This window comes from Rattus norvegicus, chromosome 5, assembly GCF_036323735.1.
Source record: "Rattus norvegicus strain BN/NHsdMcwi chromosome 5, GRCr8, whole genome shotgun sequence".
Taxonomy (NCBI): Eukaryota; Metazoa; Chordata; class Mammalia; order Rodentia; family Muridae; genus Rattus; species Rattus norvegicus.
In genome coordinates, this window is record NC_086023.1 from 116,457,842 (window position 1) to 116,474,510 (window position 16,669).

The following is a 16,669-nucleotide window of genomic DNA, read 5'->3' on the forward strand; positions in this document are numbered from 1 at the left end:
TTTATTTGTTCATTTTTTCTCTTTGAGACAGGGTTTCTGTGTTGTAGCTTTGGCTCTCCTAAGAACTCACTCACTAGAACAGGCTAGCCTTGAACACAGAGGTCCAACTGCCTCTGCCTCATGAGTGCTGGGATTTAAAGGTATGAGCCACCATACCTTTTGTTATTTATATAGTCAAAATCATTCCTAGAATAGAGGCAGCATGGTGGCCTATTTAACTACATAGTAAATTATGTATTAAAGCCCTTAGGAATCTGAGGCAGTAAGATTATGACTTGAGGGTCCAGCTGGACTACATGTGTACACACACACACACACACACACACACACACACACACACCTTATCTCAAAATCCAACCCAACAAAAAGAACAATTAAGCTCTATTCTGTACCAGACATTCTGGTGAGTTATTAATATTAAGAATGCATTTTGACACATGAACTCATGGTTTTTTCAAAAACAGTTTAACAGTTTGTTAGAAATGTAGAAAAAATCTAACACATTGATAATACCGTACTGAAAGAACAGAAGAGCACTTCAAATGATTAGACTCTTATATCGGAAGAGAAAGCTGCATCTCTGATCATTGTGAACTGTTCCTCCTCACAGCCAAATCCTGCTCAAAACTGGCTAGAACAGCTACATCTGTCTTAGTTATGACAAAATCTCTGCCCAGCCCTCAACCTGAGCAGAAGCACAGGTCCCCGTAAAGGGGGCATGAGAGAGACAGCTGCTCTCACAATGTGTTCTTGTTCTCACAGCTCCTTTAAGTACTGAAGTGCTGGCTCCAAGATTATGTTTTCTCCAGAACGGAATCTTCGAAGGGCCTGGTCGATTCTCCGGGGACTCAGGGACAATTTGTAAATGAGGTTGTAGTTGTGAATGAGGCGCTTGGCTCGCTCCCACTCCAGCACTCCTGTGATGACATGGGTAGATAAGGTTTATTATTTTTTAAAGAGGAAGGGAGACTAAAGAACAGATATGTGTTCACTTGAATGAGTTGTAGGTACATGTTAAACACTAATTTCTATGACTTTAAGATTCTTAAAATTTACTTAAGATAGTTACAGTAAGATACAGCTTAGAGACCAAAGACGATGACTTTGGGGTAGAACAAAGCAGATAGATCCAATAACATCACAGATTTGTTCTAAAGAATTTAAGCTTATTCTTTGTATACATACTTAAATTTAAAGGCAATTTTTCAAAGAAGAGGTGTGCTTGCTAAGCATGTTCCTAAATATTCAGGAGTTTTCTTACGAACGTACCTACGAATCTTCCCAGACATGTAAGAGTTAAGCTGCTGCTCCTTGACACACATTTTCTGTGACTGTCTTCAACTAACATGTATGATAGAGGTGTGGATCCACAGTAAGCATTCTGTCATCCATATGTCATCTGTCTCAGCTATGACAATGTCAGCATGCTTTATGCATGGAGGTTAGGTGTTAGAATAGCTGCAGGGAGGACAATAAGTGTAGATTGCAGCAACTCTAATGACCACTAACTGGTATATAAGTCTGAACTGTGAGCTTCAACACATTAGATGTTGCACTTGGGAATACAGAGAAGCAATCTGTTGCTTATAGAAGTTCCGCAACCCACGGAGAAGGTAAGTAAGAAGAAAGAAGGAATGGAACAATCTTTACAATAACAGACATTTACCTATAAATGTGACCTATGTCTCAAGCTCCATCTCAAGCATTGTACAATATTAATTCATTTGGTTATCATTATCCACTTTACATATTGAGAAACTGAGTTCTAGGGTTGTTCAATCACTTGCTTAAGTAGTTAAATTAAACAGTTAATTGCAAAGGTAACTACTATATCACATTATGAAGTGAGGTTAAAAGATTATCTTAAATGTGGGTTATAGTATCTGCTAATTTTGTTCCTTGAACTATGAAGGTCTATGTCATAAAGCTCCAAAAAGTTACCCAACATTTTAAAAAGATGTAAGATACATCCCATGTGTTCTGGTTAGTTAACTTCCAATTTGACAGAACCTGGGATCTCCTTGGAAGGGTATTAGTTAGGAATTATCTAGATCATGTTGGCCCTTCAGCCTGTCTTTGGAGATTGTCTGTACTGTTAATTGGTTTAGGAAGATACAAGTCATTGTGGAAAGCACCATCCTTAGGCTGGTGGTTCTGAAGAGTTTTAGTAGTATATGAAGTTAACTGAAAAGAATCTGGACTTAGATCTATATCTTCTGACCCAAAATAAGCAAAACCTCATTGTTCTAGTGTAATTTTGAGTACCAGATATAGTGAGAAGTCAAGGAGAGCTAGGTTTGAATTATGAATCGAATTCCTACTGGCCACTATGTCATCATTTTGAGCTTGAGTTCTTCCTCTGCAAAGAAGAGTACCAAGCCTTCAGTCTTGCCAAAGTGAGGATGTAAAAAGGAAAAGCATACAATGTCTACGCCCATGTCCTTTAAGGCATTCCGCCTCTTTGGACTTTATATTTTTTATTTAGATTTTGGTTCACTGGCTGAATTCTTAATGGACCATTTACTCAGCCATTTGTTTCCGACACTTTCTTTCTTTAGAACAGTTGTCATTCTGTGATCCTTCTCTTTGAGGCTATTTTCTTCACAATCCCCATTAAAGGATAAGCCCAGTAGGTTCCCAGAAATACTGATTTGATGATGGATGGTCTGCTGGATCCTGGATAGGGACTGCACTGGCCTACTTAGCTCCTTGCACATAATAAAGAACAGTGAGTCATCTGTGGGCAGGGCAGGTGCTGTCAGCTCTACATCTAGAAAAGGCCTTCATGGTCTGTGAAATACTGTGGCCAATGAACCAACAGCGTGACCTCAGCTAATCCCCTTTCCCATTAGACAGTTGTAGATGTTCCCAGATCTGGCTGATAGATTTTTTTTGGCTGTTGAGCAACTAGCAAACTTCATAGAAACGGAGAAAACAAGCATAAACAGTTAAGGGGGCATGAAAAAGGCATCTCAAAGCCATCAGAATCTGTCCCCAAAGTCAAGAAAAACTACATTTTTCCTGAGACTGTTTTATTCCCATTAGAAAGGTCCAAATCTTTGGAGAGTCTCTTAGGAACTAAGTTTAGGATCCAGGATACATTATCATGACTTAACATGTTATTTGGGAATAGTTTTCCTTTCCACTTAGTATATAGCTAGGCTCAAGGTTATTTCAATAACCTTTTAATTTCTCTTCTTTACCATAGAAATCTTCCCCAAATAATTTATTTCAGCTTTCACAATGACCTTCTTTGCTTGAACTTGTGTGTGTGTGTGTGTGTGTGTGTGTGTGTGTGTGTGTGTGTGTATTCTGGTACAGGAAGATGCCTGATCCTAACTCGCAGGATCACAGTAAAGGCTCAGTTTCACCATGCATCTAATGACCAAATGCTGCATACTTCTGTGCCTGTCCTGTTCATCCTTTTCCATGTCACGAGTCAGCTCAACTAGCATTTGGAGAAGATGGCTTCAACTTAGAATGACTTGATGAAGCCACCAAAGCCTTTCTCACATCATGTTTCAGGCCCAGCTCTGTCTCCACAGTCCAGTCTTCGGTGCTTCAGTTCAAATCACATGCTAAGCTTCCCTTCAGATCTGTTTTTTTTTCTTTCTTATATTAGGAATTTTAATTGATACATTTTTATGCAGTACCCTGTGATATTCCATTAAAAATAAATTCTGTATAATTTTAACCAGAGTAGGCATATTTATCTTCCCAGATAGTTATCATTTCTCTTAATAAACATTCCCAGAATGTACTCTTTCTAGATAATTTTGCAATCCACTGTCCGTTAGAACTCCTTTCTCACATGTAATATTAACTGAGCTCCTGACGTCTTCCCTTTGGACTACTTAATTTTTAATTTTTCCTTCAATCATAGAACTTTATTACGTATCATTTCTTTCCCCTTCTCTGTAATGCTGCTAAACTGCTGCCATTCTGTGGTTTACCCAGAAGTCTATTCTTGAGAGCAGAAGCCACAGCTCAGTCTTTCTGAATTTCTTCTTGGTCTAGCCTCTATCCCAGTTCTGGAGTCATTAACATAGTTTTAGTAAATATTGTATTATTCAACTAGCTTCCTCTTGCATTTAAAGTTTTTAGTTCTTTCTAAATTTCTTTCCATCCGTTCCCATAATTATTAAAAATCTTGCGCCAAATGCTATTATATTTCATGGGGACTAAGATTGAATTAAATATGCAAAAGAGAAAAAGAACACAAAGGGAGTGAAGACTCACACAAGTGCCTTTGTAGGGCAAGCTGGTGCTCAAACTTTAGTGATCATTTTAATATTAATGAAGCATTTGCTGATCCCACAAAAGGACTCCTCTTTCTCTAAATGCTCACATGACATAATCTAAGAGCACTTGTCACATTGCATGTTGTATTAATTTATTCAGACACTTGAAATTATTTATTTGCTTTAATACTACTGAGATAACAATGGACCTTGAAGTAAAAAAAATACATGATATCAAACATGATGATAGATATTAAAGAAGCTGGCAAGGCCAGAGGAAGTCTGACCTAGATCTGTCTCAAGCCCCAGAGAACAGTGATTTGATTACAGGTATAAATGATATTATGGAGAAAGAGACCAGGAAAACAGAAGACTTAAACAAATGGGACAGTAACGCATGTCTGAGGAAAAGCAAGTGACGCAGTACTCATTATGACTGTGTGAAAAATGATAAAAGTAGAAATGGTAGAAAAGGCAGTTCAGGTGGGCAGGCACCAGATTTGACTTGCTAAGTAGCTTGGAGTTTATCTGGGGAACAGAAAGGAGTTCGGGTAATTAAAAGAATGAAGCACATGTTCAACTGGTGGTAGAGTAGAGGTGGGGATAGGAAACACAATGAGATTGTCAGTCACCTACGTCTCAGGGAATTCTCCTTTAATTCATCTTTGTATTTTCTGATCTTTGTAGGCACCCATTTTATAGATAAAATGTACTGTTTACTCATGACATAAAACCTAGCCAGACTTGAATAAAACAAATAGAACAAGTGTGCTTAGAACATGAAGAAAACTGGGTTGGTGGGCTTTGGAATTCATACTTTACCTGTGTTGCTCAGGTCACACAGATAAAGGGCATTTTCCAGCTTTCTGAACCTGTCTATCCATAACTCAGGTTGTTCATCCTTCATCATGGCCCGATGCTCACCAGGCTCGGAGGCAGGCCTGTACTTAAAGGCAGTCACAGGGCCTTCTGGGGCTGAAGTGGTAGAGGTTTTTGGCTGCAGATTCTTTTCTGAAGTTTTCTACCAAAACAACATAAGCACTTTATGCTCTTGGCCAAAGTCGAAGCCACACACCAGAAAGATGTCTTGTGAGGTCTGGCTTTGGAAAACAAGGAAGAATCTGACATATTTGGCAGCCCAGGGTTCTACCTGCCAAGTTTTAACTCAATATAAATATGCCAAGTTTATTTCTTCTCTGATAAGGGTGACAACATCACTTTTATCTCATTTTCTGATTTGTAACAGGTAAAGGACTTGGGACCTGGGTGACATTCTGATGTCTTATTGTACAAGAGCTAGAGCAATCAGTAAGGAGTAGTCTTCTGGGAAAAGCCGTGAACTCTTTTGTGGATTTTGGTGAGAAAAATCACTAGGCCAATAGTAATACCATTTTTGGCCTATGAGCACAGTTTAAAGAATACCTAAGACTCTCTCTGGCTATAATTTAACAAAGGAAATCAAAGTTCAGAAAGAACGAGACACTTAGAAGATTGAGCAGATCTCATACTTGACCCAAAAGTATAAGCAGGGCGTACATGTGATGCTTAACTCACTTCAGTATACTAATCCCATGACCACTCTGGAACAGAAAGGTGCTTTTGCAATGAAATAGACCAAGAGATGCCAAAATAAGGCATCCTGACACCTTTCATGTGGAGACAAGGTTAATATCTACAGCCTGATCAGTGCTACTCTGATCCTTTGGGAACTCTGCCTTCTGCCTGACCAGCCTACATGGTTATGGGAAGAAGCAACAACTTCTATTTACATTGTTAGGGACTGGGCATCAAGTAGTATACCTAAGAGTCTCTCTGGCTGTAATTTAAACAGCAGAGATGGCGCAGGGAACATGAAACTCATAGTAAAGATGGAAAACTTTGTCCAGGTTTCCCTCCTCAGTTTAGTTCATGTTTCATTTCTGTCCATAAACAACACAATCAAATTTCCAAATTTTCCAGATAATTAAGCTAGTGGAGTTAGTTCTGTTCATTGCAGTCTAAAATGTTCATCATTCACTGTGAAATGATTTGTACCATTTGCATTCCCTTCCCCCAACGTTCAAGTGTCTGAAACTTTGCAGTCATTTTGGATGTCAAACTTTCCCTGTGCAAGTGGTGAACACCCCCAACTTCCCACAGAGGAGCAGCTGTAAAAAGAAACTTGTCTATGGACTGGGTAACAGACATGGATGAGGTTGCTCCCGGGAATGTGAAGAATTTTTTGCTTGAAATACTAGAACGCTGTGAAATTGCTCTGACACGGTTGACAAGCAACTGGTAGATTTTCGGGATGAATATGAAATAATTCCTCTTTGATAAAATTAATTTGGGGACAAAGAGAAACTTTTCACATAGAAAACCAGAAACATGATTCTTATGGATTTTTTTGAGCTTTGAACAATGTTAGAAAAGGTGAAAGCTTTAAAAAAATCTACTTACTTGATGCCCTTGCATACATGGATATTTTTATTACAAATCATTGCTTTTTAAATTTTTTTTGGATACTTCCCGGCTCTCTGATAATTAAAGGCAAGGGGAATTGAAGACTTTGAACCCAAATTGGTCTCAGTAAAGGAACAAGTAGCTAATATACTCTATATCACTTTTCTGTACCAGGAGAAGTCCACATTCCTTGCCTGTTCATGAGATGTTGATGCTTTTTTGCTTATTTCTCCAGCTTATTCCTTCCAGTCTTATCTCATTCTCTGCAAGTACATAAAGCTTGACCACCACAGATGCTGTTTCTCTCTTTGTAATGTCACTCTCTCAGTTACATAAACCCTTTTGATGCTTGTGCCTGGAATGATTAGGCTCCTATGCAACTTTCAAGACCCACTTCATATTCCATTCCCTGTACTGTCTTTCTGGATAGCCAAGAATGGCCAAGAACTTCTTCCTTTTCATCTATTTCTCTATCAAGGCACTTACCACTGCCTACTCTATTTGTCTAAGTATCGTGTTCCCTAGAGGTAGTTACTGATATATCATCAAGGCCATAGGAGATAGTTATTGAAAAATCTTCAAGGTCTAGTTAGTGGCTGACAAGATGCTAAACACATGCTTGTTGAATGAATGAATGAGTGAGTGAGTGAGTGAGTGAACATATGGATGGATTATTTTCTCTGGTATAATAGACAGTTGTTTTATCAAACCTCTGCTTCATCTCTTTTTTAAAAAGTGAGGCAATGAAGATTGTTTATACAAGGATCTGAGAAGAGTCAATTATTACAGAGATTAAAAAAAAGTTCTAGAAGAAGCAAAATAAAAGAGCAAAATGCATTTTTAAAAGTCGTATTCACAACAGACTTAACACTCAAGGAGAAAGCATTTGCGGTTGTTTTTCACATGGCAATATGCTTGCCAGAATGGATACTGTTTTCTAAAATACTTCCATGTGCGAAGTGCATGAGGAGACCTCATAGCATTTTAAGATGAATTATGTTCTAATTCAGACATTTCAAAACAACAATAAAAAAATTCATGCTACCTTTCAATTTTTCAATAACTCCTGGCTAAATGCTGAGACTGTTAAAATGGATTTTTAAGCATCACTTTCTCTCTTCCTTCCTTTTAAAAGTCAGAGAATTCGCTACATTTTAAAAGGTGTCCCCTTAGCAAAAAAAAAAGGTCACCCTCAGGTTCTGGAAACTGGAATTAAGATATGAAATGTTCTTCTGGTCACTCTTATGTCTGTTGACAGTTAGTGGTCACAAGGCCTGGAAGTTCTACTGTATATGTATACAAGAACAATTGCTTAGGGCATGGGGCAATCACATCACTGAGCAGGGGCAAGAGGCTTCCTCATACTAACTAGATTAGGAGTTTACCCATATTTTGGGAGTTAATTTGTCTCCCTTTTCTGTGTGAGTCAGGTTAAGACAGTCAGACAATAGGGTGGAGGATAGAAATAAAGAACCCACAGGAGAGGGCCCAGCCCAGTAAGATGTGGAGGACAGAATCAGGGGTCCCCACTGCCCTCCCAGGTGCTCTGCATGCCCAGTTGCATACCACATATTCAGTGTTTCTTTGGGTTCCCTCAGGGATGTTAACCAAATTCTCTTGGACTTCCTTTTTATTCTTTCCTAAACAAGAAAAGGACAGAGAGAAGGGTTAAACTTGGTGCACACATTTGGCATACACATACACCCAAGGCAAAGACCACACCCTGGCTCTGCTGGCCAAGTTACTTATAGGCAATAGGGAGACTTGGTAGATAAAAGGCCAGGTTCTTACCTTGTGGATATTAGAATAAGAGAGGGGGGAATAAATCGTTGCTCAGATGTGCTTTTTAAACACCATTATTATACATTCTGCAGAAAAGCAACATATGGATATAGGAAAACATTTACGTTTACTTAGCAGCAGTGGACATGGTACAAAGTGACTATTCTTGCAGTAAATGAAACAAATTAATGAATAGAAAGATAAGCAGGGGTCATCTGGACAAAGGCATGGTGATGGTACCCATACAGCAGTGGCATGAATCAGCCAAAATACAACCTGTGGAAGACTCTGAACCAGAAAGGTCCATGCAGCTTATTGAGGAAGACCATGTAACTCTGTCTCCTAGAATAGAAGCACTGTACCCCCTTTTAAATTAAGGGTGTGAGCACCTACAATTGCCAGGCTGCAGGCTGCTGCCTTCATGGATAAAACTGACTTGCTTTAAATGCAGTCATCAAAGGCCTAGGGAGAACCCTATTGGCTCTATGTGATTATCACGTAGTGCCAAGTGAAATGTAAATATATAATTAATGAAAATACATTAGTTCTCACTTGGGTCTCACTATTTTCAATAGAAATGAACCAAAACATTGAAGCAAAGTTGGAAGGAGTCGTTGTAACACAGTCGGTAACAATATCAGGTCTGAGCCTAGAAGTCTTGGATTTAAATCATGGCTACTTTTGTTCTAAGATCTAGGACTGTGAGCAGTCTACTCTACTTCTTCGGGCCTCAGGGATTTTCTACTGACAGAAGGAGGGCACCTTAGGTGACTGTTAGGACTAAATGGAATTACCTAGAACACAGTAAGTATTCAATAAGTATTACAAAGTTAAGAGTGTTTCCCAAATTTCCACATCAGGCTTAGATCCCCTTTATAATAGTCTATTAGCATTGCCTTCCTGGATCACTAGGAAGTATTTTCTTCCATTACTTTTTCTATGTTTGTGTTTGCATATGCATAGTACAGGTGTGTAGGCGTGTGTGTGTGTGTGTGTGTGTGTGTGTGTGTGTGTGTGTGTGTGTGTAAGAATGACTATGAACATGAGTATGTTTGTATGTGAAGACCAGAGGCATCTGTCTCAGTTACTCTGCATCTTGTATTCTTGAGACCGGGTCTGCCCCAGAATTTAGAGCTTACTGGTTGCTAGACTGATGGCCTAGCAAGCTCCAGAATCTTTGTCTCTGCATTCCTAACCCTGTGGTTACCGCCATATCCATATGGTTCCCTGCTTTGCCTGGCTATTTTTTAAAGCATGGGTGTTAGTAACCAAACTCAAATTTTTCATGTTTATGTGACAATCAATTTATGAACTGGGCCATCTACCTAGCTTGCCTTCATTTTCTTTTTGATGGAGAAGACAATGCAATTTCATGTTTACCTGGAGCTTTGAATGACAACGGCCCTCAGTGCTTGCTCTTGGATGAATGACCATGCACTTTTATGTGACATTTAGAAAACACAGCTATTTATTGCATACTTCCTTTCTCAAATGTCTTTCTCAATCCTCTGAGAAGAAGAATGTTTCTTCCCTTCTTTATCTCTCATCCCTACCCAGATGCCATAGAATAAACTCAAATGATGCACACTGAAGATCATAATGGCAATCCCTTCAAGATAAATCTGAATATATCTATTAAAAATTTGAGTTGTCATGGGAACCCATGAACACCTAATTGTACTGAGATCTGCTCACGGTACCAAGTGTGTGAAGAAAAGAATTTGTTCTTTATTGCATGAGAAAATGCTTTCAATTACTCTTAATCACAGAGATGGACAGTTAAAAGGACTTTAGCAGCTGTGTATAGCAGAAAGGCAAGGGTGTTGAGTCTCAGTCAGACAGACCTAAACACTAACCCTGTGTTTTTCTTTACCAACTGTGAAGTTTTGGATCAGTTCATTTGTGAAATTCCAGAAAGTTGCTATAATATCATGAAGTAAAAATCATGTATGTAAAATATTCAACAAAGGAAGGTATTCAACTTTAAGCAAACAAACATCATTTTGACAGGAGAGGATTTACCATACAACATGCCCAGCACTTTTCTGGGTGCCAGTTAATGTGTAAGACTTTTTAGAATAAGTCCTAGAACCTAGACTTGTCTCTGTCTAGCTCTTCCTTTCTATGTGAAAGTCTCAGTTTTCTCTTTGGAGAATATAAGAAGAGTCTACTTGGTTTCTATGTCTCTGTCTAGCTGTTCCTTGCTGTCAGTGTTCCCTGAGAGAGTATATGAAACATCTACTTGGTTTCTCTTCAGTTTACCATTTTCCTTTGTCAGAGCTGATGGCATATACAGAGGTAATTGCTTGCATATGTAAACACTGTTTGAATGACCCGTGCTGGAGATCTCCTTTTCTTCTTCTTCTCCCTACCACAGCAGGGAGGGTAAATGAGAACCATCTGTCTAGTCAGCAGCTGGAAGGCTTGCACTGGGGGAAATAGGCCCCACTGACTTCTAGAAGTTTCCAAGTGTGAGAAGGACAAAGATTTATAAAGCTACCAAGGAATTGTGATGTTGATCCAACCATCCCTCCTCCTGTTTGCTCCCACTGATTATTGAAGTCAGTGCTCATTCGTGCTGGTTGGACATTAGTTCTACTTGGGGAGCATTAAAAATGATCAGTGCTCAAGTGTCTCATCAGGCCAATTAAATCCTGATTTTTACTCAGCAGAACCCAGCATAATACTTTTTAAGGGTATTCTCTAGTTGATCTTAAAATGAAACAAGGTTGGAAGCATTTGACTGAGGTAAAATCTTCTGCACTCTTGGATCCTAATGAATGAAGCTTGTGTGATCAGCAAGCTAACACACTTCAAATGTTTACCAAATGCAGGCATTTCCCACATAATCTAAAGAATAACTCTACAAGATGGAAATTACCTCTATTTGACTGTAGATGATCTAAGAAAATAAAAATTTCAGCTCTCTTCTTAATACCAAGAGAATACATGTTTGTTTCCAATTCATTCATTCATGGAGGACATATTAATCAAGTGCTTACTTCAAGCTGGCACTGTTATTGGAAGGACACTATAAGACAAGTTCTTTCTTCCTATGCATTGTGCATTCTAGACACAAAGCCAGGAAAACATATTAGTCAAGTGCCTACTATAAGCTGGCACTGTTATGGGAAGGACACTATGAAAGTGACCAAGACAAGCTCTTTCTTCTTATGTAATGGGCATTCTATTCTTGAAGCCAGGAAACAGACACACATCACCATCAGGTTTCCAACACAACCAAACCCAAATTCAGGGCTGAGAACCACACAGGAATCACTGAGGAGTTCATCCAAAGAATTCAGTTAAGGAGAATACTGAGTAGACAGCAAACATGGGTACAAGCCATGCAAATACCTAAGGAAGAAGCACAGGGAGTTACAGGGAAAGCAAAGGCCTTGGCAGCAATACTTAGTGCATTCAACAATGGCTTCAAGGAGAAAGCTGGTGTAGCACAAGGCAAAGGGAGGAGAAACAAGTGCTGTGAGTTCCAAGACCTCCTGGCTGAGCCTTATCACTGATGCTAACTGCTGTCTCTTTAGCTTCCAGCCCTGGTGATTCTCCTCTTCCTTTTCACTTTTGGGCACAGAAACAGCATTTTTCCTTATAGGACAACTCAGCTACCATTCTAATGAACTGTGGTTTGGTAGGATTGATCTTCTGTTCCAGCTCTGAGACTGTTCTAGTTTATCTACATCTCTAATAATATCTTAGCCACCATCTTTCTTGACCCAAAGCTGGACATCAAATTGATGATGAGACTCTGATAAGAGAGAAAATATTTGCTATTTAATTCCCTTCTTCTTGGAAGGATATAGTCTATCTCCCTCTCTCTCCTCCCCCACATCCCGTCTCTCTCTCTCTCTCTCTCTCTCTCTCTCTCTCTCTCTCTCTCTCTGTGTGTGTGTGTGTGTGTGTGTGTGTGTGTGTAAGATCTGACAGTTGGTGATATGGGAGGAGGGCAGGAGTTGCCCTACATTAGTGATAGGAGCCAAATAGTTGTCCCCTGTAAGAGCAGCAGGTTTTTCTAACCATTGAGAAATCTCTCCAGCCCTTCCTACATATTTATTTCATAGTTGTGGATAGTATAGCAAACCATTCTTAGATTTTATTGATGCCTCAATATTGATATTAGATATCTAACAATATCTAAGAGTTGGAACTGGAACTATTAAACTTAGTTCATATCACAAATCCTGAGTGTATATATGTGTATACACACATTAATGTATATATATTCTCCTATTATACATATCAATTATATTTTCCATTTATTTTGTGTACTTTTCAGTTTGTATCTTCCAATTGTGTCCTTACTCTAGATTGAAATTTTTGCTACCACTCTCAATTTTGTTATTCTCATTCAACACTTAAGAACAGTTCATCCTCGTAGATCCATCACATTAATGTTCAGCAATCATGAGGCCATAGCACAATGCAACACCAACAATACTACCTTGTCAGTCCTCTTGCTGTACAGTGACTAATAGTCTCTGCTTTGTTTGTCAAACTCTTTGTCACTCTGCACCTAATAGAACCTATGTCTCTAGCATGTTCACTATCTCCTCTCCCTTTCTCTTTCTCATTTTAAAGATGATAAAGATATGTCAGAGCACCGTAAAGGAAGTAATCCGATATAAGGTTATTGGTCTACTACAGAGCTGACACTTCAGTTGTGACATGTGCTACAGGATGAATTGTGTTTCTGTAGCACTTGTATACAGATACTCTAATGCCAGATGGCTAGGGGTGTGACTGCATTCTGAGATAGGGTGTGAGGAAATGATTGTTAAACTGAGGCTGTTTGGAGCCATACCAACAATTCTAAGTGATGATCTTAAAAGAGAAGGAACTAGGGATCAGACAGATGTCAGGATGCATGCAAACAGGGGAGAACCAAATGAAGATGCAGTGACCATCTACTTGGTGATGAGAAAGGGATGAGCTCTTACACTGTTCATCATTCTCAACAGGAGTCATGTGTGAATCTACAGGCACATGACACCGATTTAATGATCTCAGCACTATAACATAGTGTTCTGTTTGAAACACAAGAACAGTTACTGTCCCAACTATGTGGCACTCTAATAGGCAGTTTCACCACACGTCATGGGGAGTGCTTTCTTCAGCTCCTTGATTTTTCCTTAGAGATACTTGGCCATGTATGCAAGAACACTGCCTTCTAGATTTTTAACATAGTACACCAATATATACTACAATTTCTGCAGTTCCCAAAATTGAAAATGCTTCTTGGTCCCTAAAGTGTGGGTTTTGTCAAAGTAAAGTGTTGAATTGTGTCTGTTTCTCCCAAGAGATATGTTCAGCTCCTGCCCACTGGCACCTGTGAGTTTTCCTTATTTGGGAAGCAATTTTAAGATGTGATCAAGTTTAGAAGAGATCGTTATAAGGGGAAGGAGAAGGTATTTGGATACAAATATAGAGAGGAGACATAAGGTCAAATGGAGGTGTGGGCAGAGGATAGAGTTATATGGAATGGGCTAAGGAGGCTTAAGGCTACTAAAGCCTGGAAGAGACAAACAAAGACCCTTGCTTAGAGACTGCAGAGGGGCTCTGGCTCTCGATGCTACTCAGCTTTAATAGTCCAGGTTTCAGAACTATGACTGAAGCATTCTCTGACAATTTATGTCATATGATTGCAAACATTTGTTACAGAGGTCAAGAAATGAATACGTTCTTCACACTGTTCTCAACACTTTTAGCCTCTGATTCATATATGCCTAATGTCCTGTGTGCATTTCTATGTTTGAAATATCTTGTAGGATATTTTTCCCTACATGGATATAGATATCGTCATCACACAGCACACACAACCACACCTGCCTAGTGCCTTGCACGTACTCACAGTAGTCAGAGGATGTTTATGTAGAAAAATCCTTGCAAAAGATTAATATAAATGCACATTTTTACCTGTTATATTTAAATTTGCTAATTGCTAAATATTTTGCCACCTTCATCTTTATAATCTTACTTAATAGTATGTCATGGAAATCAGTCTGTAGCAGCCCAGTCATGTTGTTTTATAATTCCACAATTTAATCAACTGGTTGTACTCTAATTTAATTGAATGTTGAATGATCCCAGAAGACTCTTCTCACTGCTCCCAACTTTACAACATTTATAAAAGCTGCTGCACTAAACTTATATCTATATGCACATATAGTATAACTACATATTTATATGATATTTGATGATTTACCAGCCAAATATTACCAACCTGAAAATGCTACAGAGATTATGTTTGAAATTTAAGTCAATTCCAATTTTCTGCGTAAGTGTTCTAGATTCATGTCAAAGACTTACTACAAAAAGTGAAAATATGCAGCCTTGAGATTCATGTGTCTTTTCATCCACCTAACACAGAAGAGTAAATTTTAAGGGAAAAATTCAGTCCTATCTTTTCTTCACTGAATATTTTGGGGAAGAATGAGTTAAAAACCTAGCTAAGTTTCCTGAGGCACAAAGCCTAGCACTCACCTGCTGGCATATCATATTGCAAATCAGAAGAAGCCCTGTTCAGCCACTTAACAAAATTCTTCCACCTGTGTAAGAAAGGGAGACAGCATCTGAGTCATGAGAAGTGAGTGAGTTCCCACTGTGTGGGAAGCATGGTCAGCAAAGCCGAGTTTTGCTGTTTGGTAGCGATACTGAAGGGAGATTTGATATCAGTGCAGGAAACAGGTGCTTTAGGTATATTTCCTAGAAAGGACTTTGGTGCAGGGAGTTAAATGCTCTCAGAGTTACAGCAAAATCTTATGGTGGCCTAGGCCACTAGTATCAGAATATCAGGGGGAGGGGTGGTAACTGAGGCAGGAGGATCAAGAGGTTCCTAGGTAAGAAACCCAATACCCCCAAACAAACAAACAAATTCTGCAAGGCCAGCAGACTGGAGACTGGGGTCTGCTGGCAAGGTCAGGACATTCAGATACAAGGGAACGCTGGGAAAATCTGACTAATGCAGCAGGTGCCTCTAGCTATGAAATCAGTGACAATTCTGATGTCAGTAAAAACTAGCCAGTTTTTGCATTGTTACTACTATAGGGAAATGAATAAGTCTATGGCCTGTCTGTGTTAGCACCATTTGGCCCTCTTTTCCACCTCAAAATTTTATGCATTTACCTCTTAGTAATAAGTTAAATCAGTCATGAGATCTTCATGCCAAGTGACTATTAGAAATGCCACTTTTTTCTGTCCTAAGTGTGGAAAGAACTATAAAACATAACAAACATAGAAGGGAGAGAGTTATATGTGGTAGACTTAGATAAAGTTAATGAGTTGCTCAAGAAGAAATTGTATTGGGTATTAGTATATTATAACTGAAATCAGTTATCTAAAGCTTGACCTAAACCAGTAGAGCTTTGGCAGTGAAAAATCACCTATATTAGCTTGCCTAGCGGCCATTTATATGCTAGGTAAATATGGTTTTCTCTGTCAGTAATAGATGCCTGGATTTGTTATATATATGTATATATACATATCTATATAGATAGATATAGATATAGATATAGATATAGATATAGATATAGATATAGATATACATCTATATCCTACTGAGCCAAGGCTGTGACCCACCTGTCTATGATTTTCTTCACTCCTTACTCTCACTTCTGTCTTACCCTCTGTTCCTATTTCCATCTCTGTCATTAAATTTGTTTCTGATCCTTCTTGATTTTTGTTTTCACCTAATATTACAAGTTGTCTCATGTTATTAACACAGAGACTCACAATTGGTCAAGGTGCATAGAATAAGAAACTGTTAATTGCACGGCCCTAAATGATCAATCTGTATCATATTCCCTTCTCCCAAGGGTCAGTCATCATGGTGGAAGAGGAGTTAGAAAGATGGGACGAGCCAGAGACAGTGGTTCACTAAGAGAAAATTGTTCTGTAGATACAACCAAACAGTTCACATATACATTCATAGCAAGTGAGACAGAATGCTCAAGATCTGCACACGTTTAAGCAGGCAATATCCTAGATTGGAGATGAGAAAAGGCATGAAATCCTACCTCCTAACTATGTGACTCTTGAGAGCCTCTGAGAGAGATCTCTGGTGGTTTGTGCAAGCTCCAATTAAGGTTATACATTCAAAACTATATACGAAGCACAAAACTTAATCTCAGGAAAAACAGCACAGAGTTGTGTGGGTGGGATGAGGGAATAAAAGCAGGAGGAGTTGGGCTATG

At 38.9% G+C, this 16,669-nt stretch overlaps 1 protein-coding gene across 2 annotated transcripts in view; it reads right to left on the reverse strand.

Annotated features, from left to right (window-relative positions):
• Positions 1–382: 382 nt before the first annotated feature.
• Positions 383–16,669, reverse strand: part of C5h1orf87 (similar to human chromosome 1 open reading frame 87) — a 69,058-nt gene continuing 52,771 nt past the window's right edge. Inside the window, exons 9-12 of one of the 2 annotated variants that reach the window (NM_001411863.1) lie at positions 14,961–15,025; positions 8,250–8,323; positions 5,064–5,262; positions 429–917 (exon numbers count right to left, since the gene is read on the reverse strand). In NM_001411863.1, the coding sequence (NP_001398792.1) occupies positions 757–917; positions 5,064–5,262; positions 8,250–8,323; positions 14,961–15,025 (499 nt within the window). In that variant the 3' untranslated portion in view covers positions 429–756. Of the gene's footprint in view, positions 918–5,063; positions 5,263–8,249; positions 8,324–14,960; positions 15,026–16,669 lie in introns of both variants that reach the window. The other variant, XM_017593577.3, reaches the window with a different exon arrangement.